General features: G+C 36.1%; 2 protein-coding genes across 5 annotated transcripts; one reads left to right on the plus strand and one right to left on the minus strand.

Annotated features, from left to right (window-relative positions):
- The first annotated feature begins 1,295 nt into the window (after nucleotides 1-1,295).
- On the plus strand, nucleotides 1,296-9,099 carry LOC140982930 (U-box domain-containing protein 45-like). The gene is made up of 12 exons (XM_073449720.1): nucleotides 1,296-1,482; nucleotides 1,978-2,066; nucleotides 2,423-2,608; nucleotides 2,839-2,946; nucleotides 3,080-4,263; nucleotides 4,472-5,257; nucleotides 6,582-6,622; nucleotides 7,552-7,673; nucleotides 7,764-7,804; nucleotides 8,049-8,147; nucleotides 8,544-8,708; nucleotides 8,817-9,099. The coding sequence occupies exons 2-12, from the start codon at nucleotides 2,016-2,018 to the stop codon at nucleotides 8,830-8,832; spliced, it is 2,799 nt and encodes a 932-aa protein (XP_073305821.1). The 5' UTR covers nucleotides 1,296-1,482; nucleotides 1,978-2,015; the 3' UTR covers nucleotides 8,833-9,099.
- A 1-nt stretch (nucleotide 9,100) lies between these two features.
- On the minus strand, nucleotides 9,101-14,405 carry LOC140982783 (uncharacterized). Of its 4 annotated transcripts, none has more exons than XM_073449482.1 (9): nucleotides 14,214-14,405; nucleotides 12,770-13,436; nucleotides 11,540-12,624; nucleotides 11,112-11,397; nucleotides 10,775-11,002; nucleotides 10,217-10,390; nucleotides 9,893-10,078; nucleotides 9,615-9,728; nucleotides 9,101-9,483 (listed from the first exon to the last, which is right to left on the minus strand). In XM_073449482.1, the coding sequence occupies exons 2-9, from the start codon at nucleotides 13,391-13,393 to the stop codon at nucleotides 9,154-9,156; spliced, it is 3,027 nt and encodes a 1,008-aa protein (XP_073305583.1). In that variant the 5' UTR covers nucleotides 13,394-13,436; nucleotides 14,214-14,405; the 3' UTR covers nucleotides 9,101-9,153. The 4 variants fall into 4 exon arrangements, with proteins under 4 accessions (XP_073305583.1, XP_073305582.1, XP_073305581.1 ...); XM_073449481.1 differs by having other exon boundaries at nucleotides 12,770-13,395; nucleotides 14,176-14,405; XM_073449480.1 differs by having other exon boundaries at nucleotides 14,176-14,405.
- Between the last annotated feature and the right edge of the window lie 469 nt (nucleotides 14,406-14,874).

Genomic DNA, 14,874 nt, shown 5'->3' on the forward strand with positions numbered 1-14,874 from the left:
AAAAAATAAATTAAAAAAGTTTATACAATAAATCGAAATATATTTAATAAAAAAGTAAATCCGTGAGACGAGTCTAAATGAGTGAACGTTTGGTTTTCTACCGCCAAAATTAATCTCACCAGGCAATTTCTGATTTCTGCACGTGCAAAGCGTGATTTTTCGGACTCTATCTCACCTGATTGGAGCAAAACTACAGAATCCTCCGACAATAATGGATCGGGGACATCGTGGTTATTGCAGTAATCAAATATATAATTATATTATTATAAAGAAAAAAAACAACTAATATTCGAACGCCACGTGGATAAGTGAGGGCCACAGGATCATTGGCAAAATTGCCCATCCGAATTAGATTTTTTAGGCCATCCGCAATTACAATCACAAAAAAGTGGTGGAAATGTTATTCAATATTAACATATAATTGATGAAATTTTAAAAATAATTTTAATTTCAAGAGGACTATAGTAGAATGAGTTACATAATTCAAATATATTATAATAATAGTAGTAACAATCTGATCTGTTTCGCTTTTTAATTTTTTTCATATATTTATAAATAAACAATTTCAATTATGTTTAAGATTCATCGGTCAAACAATGAAAATTAACAATTAGTTCTAACATCTACATTTGTTTTTTTTTTTATAACGTCTCTATTTTTCGATAGACATTAGATAAACAACTAAACTAACGTAATAATCGGCAAATAACGTTAGTAACATAAATCATACTAAACAAATCTCGTATGATAAGCTCACTCAAAAATATATTGATGAGACAAATCAACCAACATATACATCTATATCATAAGAAAGGTTAGATAAAGCGAATCAATGATAATTTTCATATTAATTACTTTTATTCCAAAAAACACCAATTTTTCTTTCCCCGAGTACATTTTTCAATAATACCATTATTTTCAGAAAATTAAAAAATCTAATAAAATTTCAAATAAAAATTTACTGATATTATTATGTTCGATATAAAAATATATATAATTATAAACTGTAAATTTAATATATATATGCGAGTCAAATTAATTAGTAAGTCGACGGGGTCAAATGGGACACTTGGGGAGCATTCATTACAAATCCACAAGCAGACAAAGCGGGGGCCGGCAACGTCGGCCGGGGATACGGGAACCAATCTCGGGATTATAAATGCAGAATGCCCTCCGAAGATAACATATTCACAAAACAATCCACATTTTATCAAGTTTTAACAAATTGCCCCTAACTTAATTTATTGCATTTCCGTTCCCATCCTTCTATTTATCAACAATATTATATAATAGCCTTACCATTTTCAGCTCGTTATTATCCTCCTCCTCCCTCCTCTGTTCTTTATGCCACCAAAATAAAATCTGAATGCCAAATCTAGAAAAAATATTGTGACTGTACGAGGAATCTACTGTTGATTTTTTTCACATTTTGTAAATTTTTTAATTTCATGAAACCTCCGAGGATCGTCTTTCATTAAACTGGTATGTTTTTTCGGATTGCACAATTGAAGCATTTATACGATTTCGGAATTTTTTTGACAATTTATATTGCATTAATCTCGTATTCAATGCTTGTGTTTTCCTTGAATTCATTTATTAGAAGCAGAAGATTAAGCTTTGCCATTTTTCCGGAAAATAAAAATGAGTACGAATAATAATCAGCCATTAATTTTTGCTGGTTTTTAAATGTTATTTTTCTTATTTCGTGCTTTCTTATTTTTTCTTTTTTCTTTTTCTAGAATTTTTGATTCAGCATTCTTTATTTTTCTTTTGAGGGCTGATGCTCCTGGGTTGATTGGTTTTGTTTGAATCTCCTCTGTCATGCTGAGTAATAGGGAACATTATCGGGATGCTATTTCAAATAATTAGTTAACGTAGAATAATGATAATTATTACATTCTAGGTAAATTCCATAGAATATTTTCGTTGTAATGATATTCTCCTTCTTTGTTTGTGTTTAAAAAAAAAAAAATTCAGGTCTACATAAAGATCACCTGTGTTTTATCTTGCTGGACATGGACGCTTCAGAGATTGAGGATAATTTACTCTCCATTGGTGAACCGAAGGTATGGATCAGGACTCATAAATGCAGAGGAATTTTTTATTTTTTGACCATGTTTTTTGAAATTAGTTGGGGTTGAATATTGCCGAATGATTTTATTTACAAGAATGTGGAAGCATTAAATGATACTGGAGTTTAAAGTCTTGATTTGATCTTAAAATCTTGTCTCGTTCGTCGCATAAAGCATTCATTTAACAGCATTCTCAGCAGGAACATCTCGATTTTTCCTAGACGTGCTGTTTGCCAATTGGCAAATAAACTTTGGATTTCAAGTTTTTTTTGTGCCATTTGTTAGTCCATTTATTTGTTATATGTTGGAAAGTTTTGGTGGGTTTTTTCACCTTAGTTTTGTTGGTTTAGTTACATGGTGAGATGTGCAAGAACCTATGTTCCGTGTATGCGAAAGTATTGACAATATTCCCTGATCTAGAGGCGGCTCGACCAAGGAGCACATCTGGTATTCAAGCACTATGTGCTCTGCACATAGCACTTGAAAAGACCAAGACTATTCTTCAGCATTGCGCAGAATGTAGTAAACTTTACCTGGTAAGTCTCACCCTTTTTAACTTCTGTACGGTTATTTAGCTGAAACATGCAAAAAAAGAAATGTGAATTTGGAAATGGTAGCTGCCACCGCCTAATCTCCCATTTTTTGTATTCCATCAAAATTTATCGAGTCAGCTCATTTTATGTTTAATACGAATATGTGAATTTTGTTAATCAATCCCTCCATCGAATTGGTTGGGGCTTAATTCTCCATACCTTTTCTTCATTAGGCAATAACTGGAGATTCTGTGGTTATGAAATTTGAGAAAGCACGATGTGCAGTTGAAGATAGTTTAAAACGGGTGGAAGACATCGTTCCACCAGCCATTGGCAGTCAGGTGATTCTGAAATTTGTTCTTCTGTTAACTTTAAAAAACAATGTATCGGAGAAGATTTCTTGGATTTTTTGGTACAAATGGTACATTACGTCATTAGAAAATTGTTTAATTTTAGTAGTCTGTTTTTTTCCAGATTGCTGAGATTTTAGGTGAACTTGGAAGGATCGAGTTTTCTCTTGATCCAATTGAGAAGCAAACAGGTGATGACATTATTGGATTGCTTCAACAAGGGAGAAATTTCAACAGTAATTCTCATGACAACGAGGAGCTTGAATCTTTTCATCAGGCTGCATCTAGGCTTGGTATCACCTCTTCAAGAGCAGCACTTAGAGAGAGAAGAGCTTTGAAGAAACTCGTGGAAAGAGCCCGATCTGACGACGATAAAAGGAAGGAGTCTATCATAGCTTATCTCATGCATCTTATGAGAAAGTACTCAAAGGTTTTCAGGGGCGAGTTTTCGGATGACAATGACTCACAAGGATCAACACCTTGCTCCCCTACTATCCAGGGATCTTTTGAAGATGGTAACATGCTTGGGCGTAATGGTTTTGCTTTTGATCGGCAGTTTTCAAAACTCAGTTCTTTCAATTTCAAGCCAAACTTCAGGAGATCAGATCAGATTCCCGTGCCTCCTGAAGAGTTAAGGTGCCCTATATCGTTACAACTTATGTATGATCCAGTTATCATAGCTTCGGGGCAAACATATGAAAGGGTTTGTATAGAAAAATGGTTTAGTGACGGTCACAACACTTGTCCTAAAACTCAGCAGCAGCTCCCTCATCTTTCTTTGACTCCCAATTACTGTGTTAAAGGATTGGTGGCTAGTTGGTGTGAAATCAATAAGATTCCTGTTCCAGACAGTCCACCAGAATCACTGGATCTCAACTACTGGAGGCTAGTGTTGTCCGAAAGCGACTCTGCAAACTCAAAGTTGTTAGAAAGCTTAGAATCATGCAAGTTCAAGGGTGTTAAGGTTGAACCTTTGAATGACAGTGGTATCATTGAGGAGGCTGAAGGAAATGAACTGGAAGCCACTTCCGCGCAAGATGGGGATTGTGGAGATTATCATGCCTTCAAACGATGTCACGATTGTTTGGCCATCTTAGAGAAAGATGATGACTTAATGGAGAAATGCAAAGTGGTGGAGCAGCTAAGGCACTTGCTAAAAGATGATGAAGAAGCCAGGGTTTATATGGGGGCTAATGGTTTTGTGGAAGCTTTGCTGCATTTCTTGGACGCTGCTGTCTCTGACAGGAACAGGATGGCTCAAGAAATCGGGGCAATGGCTCTCTTCAATCTTGCTGTAAATAATAACAGGTTCACGAGCATCCATATCAAGTGATTTTGAAATTCCTTTGAAAAACCTGAGTTCTTTAAAGAATTTTCAACCAATTGTTGCTGAAATTTATTCGATACTGCAGAAAAAATTTATGAGCTATACATACAGTATTACTGCAGACATTTATATAGCCTTTAAATAACATTTTATGAGCATCGTGTTTACGTAGTTTCCATGCTTTTTCAGAAACAAAGAATTGTTATTGGCTTCAGGAGTGCTTCCAATATTGCAAAAAATGATAGCTAATACCGATTCTGTTGGAGCAACAACTGCCCTTTACCTAAATCTTTCCTGCCTCGAGGAGGCCAAAGCCATTATGGGGACTACACAGGAAGCTGTCTATTTCTTGATCTCCGTCCTTAAACTTGAAACAGATGAACAATGTAAGATCGATGCCCTTCACACCCTATACAACATTTCCAGTTATTCGACCAATATCCCTCACCTTCTGGGAGCTGGTATCATTGATGGCCTTCAAAATCTTATCACACATCCCAGTGACCACTCTTCAACTGAGAAGTGCATTGCCATGTTAATTTACTTAGCTTCGAGTAAATCTGCAATAGATGAAATCATTGCCTCTCCTGGGCTTATTACCGGGCTTGCTACTATCTTGGATATCGGTGAGCCTGTAGAACAAGAACAAGCAGCAGCTTGTCTTCTGATATTATGTAATACGAGTGACAAGTGCTGTGAAATGGTTCTTCAAGAAGGGGTGATACCTTCATTAGTGTCGATTTCCGTAAATGGGACACTTAGAGGTAAACAGAAAGCCCAAAAGCTTCTGATGCTATTCCGGGAGCAAAGGCAACGAGATCCTTCACCTGTTCCTACTCGACCGATGCCTGAGAATAGTGAGATCGCCTTGCCTTCTCAAAATTCAAAGCCATTATGCAAGTCAATCTCGCGGCGAAAAGTCGGTAAAGCATTGAGTTGGTGGAAGAACAAGAGCTTTTCTGTGTACCAGTGTTGAAAAAATCGCTGCCTTATCTCTGGAAAGAGTTGTCCTCCCTTGTAATTTATGCCTTGGCTTTTCTAGTATCACGAATCTCTTAGAAGAAATGTACAGGCTACTTTAATCACCGGAGTATCTAGCATTGTTTCCAGTCCCTAGATCTATGTTTTCAAGAAAATGTAGCTAAAATTAGGTGTGAATATTTGGTTGTAAATCCTCTGGATTTTGTTTCGGGGCAGAGTTTCCATGAGCAGCTTGCGTGATAAATGTCTCGTTTCCTCACCATTTCAAATATTCTACTATTCTCTTGAAGATTCTTCCAAGTTTTGAAATGAGCCTTTCTTTGAGTGCGTGTGGAATAATTCGATTACTAGGAAGGTTCAGTTTGGCTAGCAAAGTACAACAGGTTAGTCAACCCCACATAGAAATTGTCGCAGATGAAGATATCACATTTCAAGAATCCCAAAACAGACATGAATATTTCAAATTCTGCACAAAGAAAAATCAACTAGTTTATTATTTTAAAATTTGAGTAAAATTTGTCTTAAATGGGTTTAAGACAATGTACCATTTTGATATAAATCTGTCATAAGAAAATCATCAATTTTTCTATCTGACAACTACTATGTCAAACTTACGTTAACATTAGAGAAATCTAAGGGTATTAAAATCAGATTTGACTCACCAATCCGACACGGTTTAAAAAAAAAAATCAAATTTGGATTTGAGGTTTTCGGGTTCGGATCAGATCGGGTTGGACCCGATAGCTGACCCGAAAAAATGATCGGATTCGATTGGATTATGGGTTGATCCGAAAATTTTAAATTTTTTTAAAAAAATATAATTAATAAATATTATCTATATTTTTATATATTGTATTTCTGAAAACATATTTATTGTATATATATATAATAAATTTTCATAATTAATATTTATTTTGTACATTTTTATTTTTTAAATAATTTTTTATTTAATTTAATAAATATATTTTATTTTTCTACCCTTATACTTTCACGTTGGAGTCGAGTTCTTGGACTGAATTAAGTTGGAAAGAATTTTTAAATAGTACAATGTATCAACTTTTACTCAATTTCTCGATCAACTCGAATTGACGCTCCTAGAATCCACGTGATGCCCAAAAATTATAAATTATAAAAATAAAGTGTCCTTTCAAAAGAAATTTGACATAAATGGGAACTTTCACTCGTCCATTCATCCATCTTGTTTGCACAGCTTCCATCTTTCGGTGAATCGAATTCGATTCTGCAACTGAAAATGATTGAATAATCCGCTTTACAGCCAAATAATATGCTGATCGAATTCCACGACGTCGTGTGAAAGCTCCTCCCACTCTTCATCAGACTCATCAACGTCGTTTAAATGTATGCGTAGAAAAAAAAGATTCGTAATTTCTATGCTGCTTCGTTGCTAAGTGCTTTAATTTCCTATGCTTAAATCGAACCTTTCACTCGGTAACAGTTTCAAGACTTTTCGTATGTTTTACGGTTTTCTTGTATTTATTAAATTTTTTTTTTTGGTTTTTATATTTGGTTTGCTTGTTGGAAGCTTAGTTCATTTGCTTACGTTGGTTTATTCTTTTCGTTGGGTTCAATTTTCTTTTGCATGGATTTCGTCTTTGAGCCTTTTTTTTTCCATTATTGATGATCTATAGCTCGACAATGGACCATTTCTTTGTCGGCTTTTGGAAATTTTTGTAATTAACATGAATCTAGGCTCAGGAGTGTGATGAATATCTGGTGTTCTTTGGTTAAGAATATATTGTTTCGGAAGGGTTTTGTTTACTGCTGGTGAATTGGACAAAATTATGTGTGTTTTGCTCTTTTTCTTTTTTCAGTTAATGATCAAGAATATTTATGTTCATAACTTGATATTCATTTATTAAGCTCTTGAACGTTGAATTTGGATGAACGGATTTTGTCCAAATTATTGGATCAATATTTTTCTGGCAATAGAACTGATAAAGAGGTATTTTTGGCTTCGTACAATTTGAAGTTTTGGAGTCGATGAGACGTTTATATAGATTTGATTGACATAATTTATGATTAATATCTTGGTTTGAAATGACATGCATAGAGCTTTTTGGTATGCTAAGAAGAGTTATCTTAATATTAGTGGATGAATGTAGATGAATTTGAAGAATAAGAAGAAAGCATCAAATAATGCGTTCTTATTCATTTTTCCTTTTTTAATCCTTGTTTTTTTCGCTTGCAATTATCGTTCGCACAGTTTATAATTTCTTGAAGGTCGGTAATCAGGTTTTAAAATGACTTGTAAATTGCATTATCTGCAGGTATACCTGGTGATGGAAGGTGTTTGTTCCGGTCGGTGGTTCATGGCGCTTGTCTACGAGCAGGAAAGGCATCTCCGACAGAAAACCGTGAAAGGGAACTTGCAGATGAGCTTAGAGCAGCGGTACAGAATCCTTTCTTTCTGCTCTGCTGTTTTGAGGGAATTCAGTTGCTTATAATTGCATGTCTTACTTGGGATTCCTTGGTTCTGCAGGTCGCAGATGAATTTATCAAGAGGCGTGCGGATTCTGAATGGTATGATTTGATCCATGGAAAATTCAAGGATTAGCGCTGAAAACTTTTGACTTTTTTACCTTTGTTGGTTATGTATCCATTAACTTTGCATTTCAACTCCAGGTAAGATTAAGTAGTTCAAATGTGAAACACTCAAAACAACATTTTTGATAATATGTTGTCGAGCATGTTGTATCTTGAGTATAGAGTAGCAACTTCGCACTGTTTATCCATGAATAACAACTTCAATACATTTCATCTTCAGGTTTGTAGAAGGTGATTTTGATACTTATGTTGCACAGATGCGACAGCCCCATGTATGGGGTGGGGAACCTGAGCTTCTCATGTCATCACATGTTTTACAGTACGTGCTCTCAAAGTTTTTTGTTTGCATTTATATTTCCTTCTTTGCATGGAGAAAATTCACTCAATTTAATAAAATAAAATTTTTCTTGCGAGCTTCTTGAATATTACTTCATTACTGCACCACATCTTTAGGCTCTTGGGATCCATTATTTTCTACGATTGTGCATCGGCTAATAGTCCTACTTGCTAACAAGAGCACAGAACCAGTCATCCACAGAATATAACTATATGAATTACATGCCGATGAAGTAGCTATACTGTTCAACCTTTTGGTAAATAATCATCATCATCATCATAATGGTTGCAACCCACTAATAGTTGACAAAAAGGCAAAAACTCTTCAGTGTGGGCTATTAGATGAAAAATGTTTACAATAAAGGAAAAACATTTTCAGGGTTCCAATAACTGTTCACATGTTGGATAAGAGGACTAATTCTGTCAAGATTATAGCTGAATACGGCCAAGAATATGGGAAGGAGAATCCAATCCGCGTATTGTATTCTGGTTGTGGGCACTATGACGCGTTAAGGAGCTCTTTAGATGGTTCACAGTGGAAGATGTAATTCTCCTCTTTATGAGCTATTTTTCTCATGTCAAACTACATGCCCTGGACAAGTTTATTCTTGTTAAAACGCGTGCCACATTTTGCGTTTTGCTAATTTTGCAGGAATAAAAGTAGATGAAACAATCCTCGGGTCCAATTTAGGTTGCATCAATCCAGCAGAAAAGAAGATGGAAGCAAAATTGTAAGGAAAATTGGGATTGCTTCCTGTTGATTCGAACATAAGCTGAATAAACACTTCGAACTCCAGTTGCTTGACACAGCTTTGTCATTAAATTTCAAATATGACTTACTTAAAATGCACAATTTATGAGATAATATACACTTTGATCATTTGAATATCGAAGAACGATGAAGGGGCTGGATCGAATTCAGTCCACATTAATTTATTGTCTTATAATATTTACTCACGTATCATAATTTACAATGAAAGATATCTCTACTATTCAACGTCTTTCCATATTTCCCGAAGCAGCTGATATCTGACAACATTCCTCCCACCCTTTTCCTTTGGCATCAAGCTGAGTTTAGCTAAAGCAGAAGAAGTGAGGAAGCTATCAGGAATAATTGATGTCAACGGTGAGTCGAGTTCATCTAACTCATCGTCACTAGCGTATGATTTCTTGAGTGTTGATAATCTGCTACTTTGAAGCACTTGGCTTCCAACTTCTCCCACACAAGTTAGCAAAGCTGCTGCGGGCGGTGAATATTTTGTGGGAGTTGCGGTGCAAGGAAAGGATGTGACCATATCTTCGTGACAGTCAGAAATATCCTGAACGGAGAAAAAAACTCAAGTTGAGAAAAACTTGTACTCCTCTAGAGAATGCACGCAATAAGGTGTTGAATCATGGCAATGAAAATTTGATGGTATCACATGGAATGAGTATACGAGGAAGTACCAACCTCGGAATCAAGGGCAGCGATTATGTTGCGTGGCATCGGTTCAGGACAGAATTCATCAGGAACGAAATTGTTCAGAAGCCTTTTGATTAGGGCTGGACCAAATGTCGGGCAAACCTTCACATGAGCAAACCATAGATGATTACAAATCAAAGATTCTATGCTATTCGGGTTCACTAGAATCATGAAATGCATGTGTGTTTCACCAACACTCTATGTGGATCATGTGGGCGTGATCAAATGTAACATAGATGATATTATTTGATTTGATGGTGAGTCACCTCTTTTCTGGTGGACGCATCAGCAAGCATTCCAAATGGAAGCATCATAAGATTACTTAATGCATGGAGGAGCCTGAAAGCCTTGAAAGATTTTGGTTTGTTGCCATCAACAAGAATGTTAGTGTCCTCGTACGACTCATCTTCTATGCCGAAAAGATCTGTGAGCCATCTGGACCAGTTCCCGATCTACAATAAATGTAAAAAAAAAGCAAAATCAATAATTTTAAGCTCTATATTGAAAGCAGAAGGGCTCGGTCTGAACTCGAAATGTTTGATATCAAACCATGAGGATCCGCAACCAAGATCGGTTAGTTCTACACTTACAGCATTTTTTAACTGTACACCAGCTCCAAAGCTTGATTTTCCAGCTGGAATTGGGAGGACTTTGCAATCACTAATGGGATCAGAAAAAGGATCGGTTGGCATTTCTTCAGCGGATTCACGTAGGATAGCATTGAACATCGCAACGTCCAATCTGTTAACTAACTGCTCCATTACCTAACAGAAAAAAGCACTTCTGTAGCGTTTGAATTTTAAATATGTTTCTCAAACTCAGATAACGAGCCCAATTCACCCCTGGAACACCTGGTAGTAACAAGTAAGGGGAAGGTAATTCAACTGTATAAGCTGATCCAAGAACCCTTGCCCAGCTGTTGTGGGATGGGAGCGTTATATTCTCCCACCCAACCCACGCTCACCCTCGTCTGGTGTAGACCCAAGGTGAACCTGGATGGGATCGGACATTCCTCGGCACATACACACGGGTTCCACTTTAGAACCAACTTGTCATGTGCTTAATCCACCCTTGGAAAACTAGTTACTATGGGTGAAGGATATCCGTGCATACATTCACAAGTAGCCGTGGGGTGGTATGAAATGTACCAGTCTAACCAGCACAGATAAGCAGCCACATTCATGCCCTCCAGCCCGAATTGGACAAAGCCTTTCACATGCATCTTTGAATGCTTTCTTCCACAACTCTATAGACAAGTTTCCCAGTTCATGATTACCCATATTATTTCTTCTTCCATTCGATTTCTTCATGTCTGAGCTGTTGTTACTTCTATCACTACTTTTTGCTAGATTTGGCTGCATATGTGGGGTAAAAGTCTGCAGCAAATGAAACATAATCATCATTCTTAATTTCAAAAACTGACTAATAAACAGGGGGGCATTCAGTTGGTTTTAACATATTGAAAATAGTGAAAGTAGTTGTGACCTGCCACCAAACCGATTCGACGATCCGAGAAAAGAGCCAAGATTCAACTTTTTCTAGTGCAATAATGAATGTCAAGACATCCTCAAAGTCATCAAATTCTTCAGTTGGTTTATTAATCTCCCCATCCATGTGAGAGGAGTCTAGCTGTTTATTTGTCATTCTTCCCGCCGATTCAGATTCGGGACCATCATGTTTCATTCGTGATACATTAGAATGTGGTAATTCTGCAGCAATTTGGCTGACAATGGCCCTCAACATAATTGAATTTGATAACCAGTATGTCAACCTGTAACATTCACATTAAAAATCTTGATTATTGATGTCATGATACATTTTTAAGTTCTAACAGTTCAAAATTTGGTGATATGTGTAGCATGAAAAAGGAGGAAATGTGGATGTCTGTTTAATAGGCATATAAACAAAGTTACCTTGGGACATCGTTTCCACATGATTTAGAAACCAAAACCAAACCAGACACTGCAGCTCTTGCTGCACTAGATCGCTTTGCTTGAGATCCATCTCTGCAAATGTTACTGTAAAATCTTGAAATTCGTCTAGCTGGGGCATGGACCTTATTTCCCGAACTGGCATGCTCAGCAACTACTGAATATAATCCAACCTCAACTGCTGCAGCTTCTTTCAGTTCTTCCTCAAGCATCTCAATTCTAGTTTTCCATTCATTTTTACTGTCAAAATGCTGACCTTTTTGTTCCTTTCCTTTCTGTTTTGCACTAAGTTTACCTTTCTTGTGATAGACATCATATACATCGAGGTCTGTTGCTTTTCCCCCAGCATAAAAGTCGGCCAGAAATCCATTCCCTTTAGCTGTGCCGTGTATTTGCACAGATTTTACGTGCTTCAACTGAGGTTTGTTACTGATGGATGGTGGGACTAACGGAGATTTTCTATTTGGAGCAAGAGTATCGCTTCTTGTTGTCACCTGCCTTTTTGTATTATCATCTGATAATTTCTCGAGTAACTTATTCCCTGTAGAACGGCTTGTTCCTTCCAATATCTGATCATCCCATTGAATATCTTTTCTTACCCTTTCCTCAATGGTATTAGCCAAACCTACATGTGAGTCGTCAATCAAAACATCTTCTGGTTGCAACTCTTTATCTTGAGAAGAACTGCTTTTTCTATAAATATCAGCTTCAGGAGAAAATCTTATGAAGGATTTGTCTTCTACATATTGCTGAGTGTTTCTGCTACTTTTATAGTTGCTGTTAGCAATTACTTCATGGGAATTGGGGTAAACACTTCCCCTCACAAAACCTATTGTGGTGTTATTAGGCTTAGTAAGTATCTCTCGGAAACTTATGGATGAGGGAGAGGATCTAATGGAGGGGGAAACAGAGTTCTTGACAGATGTCATACTTCGCTCAGAAAACTTGGACAATGAAACATAGTCATTTACATGATTTCTAGCATCAAATAACGAATCATTTGATGGAGGCCTTAAGTTCTTGTTTTGCTCTTTCAAAGAGTCGATTCCAGCATTTCCATATCCATTCTGCATTTTTAACTTCAAATAAGTATCACGAGGAGGTACAAGTACACACATAGAGTAGAAAGAATTATCAATGGTATGCAGTAAGATAAGTAATGTAGCCTAAGTATAGATGTCTAGATCAACTAAATTTAAGAAATTTGCTTACCTTCTCATTATGAGAGGGTGAAGTTGTTACAGACACGATGGTTGATGAACCAGCGGCTCTCGATGAATGTGAAGAAGCATCATCATCAGTAAAAGAGGCGATTTCTGAGCTATTGTCATCATATTCAAGGAAGGGAACTTTAGGTGAGGAATTAGAGCTATCCCTATCAACCGGATCAAAACTAATAATTAAAGCCGGTTGGACTGAAATACTTGAAATTTTCTTGAAGGTTAAAGGGACATTTATCATTAACAAATGATCAATCACTCCATAATCTGCAAGATTCAATGAAGCTGTCCCCAAGAGTTGTCCTTTAGCCTTATCTTTCCGAGGCTCGAACAAGCTAAACTCCAAATAATTCTTTTTAAACTTGTCGCCAGCTTTCTTATCTTGGTGAAGAGTAATAGGAAGCATGAAAGATTCATTAAATACGATATTGGATTCCCCAGCAACAGAGAGAAATGAACCAGAATTCTGATCACCATTTTCCCACTGAATCAAAACGGTTTGAACAGATTTAAGAGACTCAGATGGTGGCCATGGCCTAATCTCCTGTATATGGACAATGAACTGAACTCTGACTGAAGCACCCCGTTTGTGCTTCGACCTCAGCCCGAGAACCATAGCTAGAGCAAGATAGTTAAAAGCTAAAGCTGGTTGGTTGATACTGATTGAATACAACATGGTGAGAAAAGAATAAAATTCGTCATAGACAATTTAGGTAATAACATTCATGAAAACAATCGACAGATAAAAATCTTCCAAGATTTTCTCGGAATAACTCGATTTTTGCATTTTTCATCTATGTATTAAGACTTGATAATAATTCAGAGATAAGATGATGTTCGCCAACTATCTCTAAAGAATCACAAATACCCAGACAACCAGAAACACAATTTTTTTTAAAAAGAAACAGATGCATTATGACCGACTCAGGATTCGGTGCAACAGCTTAATTTATGATGGAACCTCAAAATAAATAAACACTATACATGCATTTGAAAATTTGGCATTCCAGTAAATTGCCTTGGGTTGCCCAGCGGATACCTCCTCAAAAAATTACCGTAAAGACTACCAATCAAGCAGACCAAACAAAGAGAAAACGATCAAGCTAAAATGGCCGCATTTGCAAAGTACCCAAATAAAGAATCATATCATATTATCACTGTATAATAATCGCTATTTTAATTTCACGATTCAGCAAAATCTTCCAAAAAAGAAACAAACCATTAGAAGATCAAGCACTAATCGAGCATCTAGCTATCCCACATGCCACAACACAGAAATGGTAAAAAAAAACACAGAACATCATAGTTGCATCCATAATTATCAATGAAAAATCCACTACATTGAGCTAACTACGAGAAACAAGAAACAGACACGAAGGAAAAAAGTGAGTCTTTTACCAGAAGATTGAAGAACAAAAGAGACTTGTGCTTCTTACAATGCCTTTTAAATCATTGATCTTGTTTATTCTCGCAGATGGGATTCCTTGTTTGTTTGAGGAGAAAGCTAAAGTAGGCGTAAGAAAGTCCAAAAGATTGAAAATTCAGAAGAGGTGGAGGAAGAAGAAGATGCGTTTGCCGCGCGTGGAGAAAAGTCCCTAAGGTTTTAGTTATCTACTTTTGCTTTAAGTTCCTGTTCTTTTATTCGCATATATATATAAAATCCTAGTAATTAAACCAGAAAAAGGAAATGATAATGCCAAAACATCAAGATAAATATCAAGATATACAAGAAATATTTATTGGACATAACTTTTTTTTTACGGATATTTATTCGTGAGACGGATGAATCAACCATTTTTATATTTATAATAAAAAATAATAATTTAACATAAAAAATAATATTTTTTCATGAATAATTTAAATAAAATATTCGTGATTTAGATATTATTCATCAAAATTCTTATCAATTATTAAGAGCCCCACTGTCCAATATATTGGTTGCATTAAATTCGTATAAATGACCGATAAAAAAGGGGTTGAAATAATTAATAATGATGCAGCGGAGAGAGAAGGTTGAAGCAATCACGTCTCATTCTAATTTAAATAACACTAATATATTATTAACATAATCTTCAAAACACACACACACAAATATAT

Source organism: Primulina huaijiensis, chromosome 8 (genome assembly GCF_012295235.1).
Source record: "Primulina huaijiensis isolate GDHJ02 chromosome 8, ASM1229523v2, whole genome shotgun sequence".
NCBI lineage: Eukaryota > Viridiplantae > Streptophyta > Magnoliopsida > Lamiales > Gesneriaceae > Primulina > Primulina huaijiensis.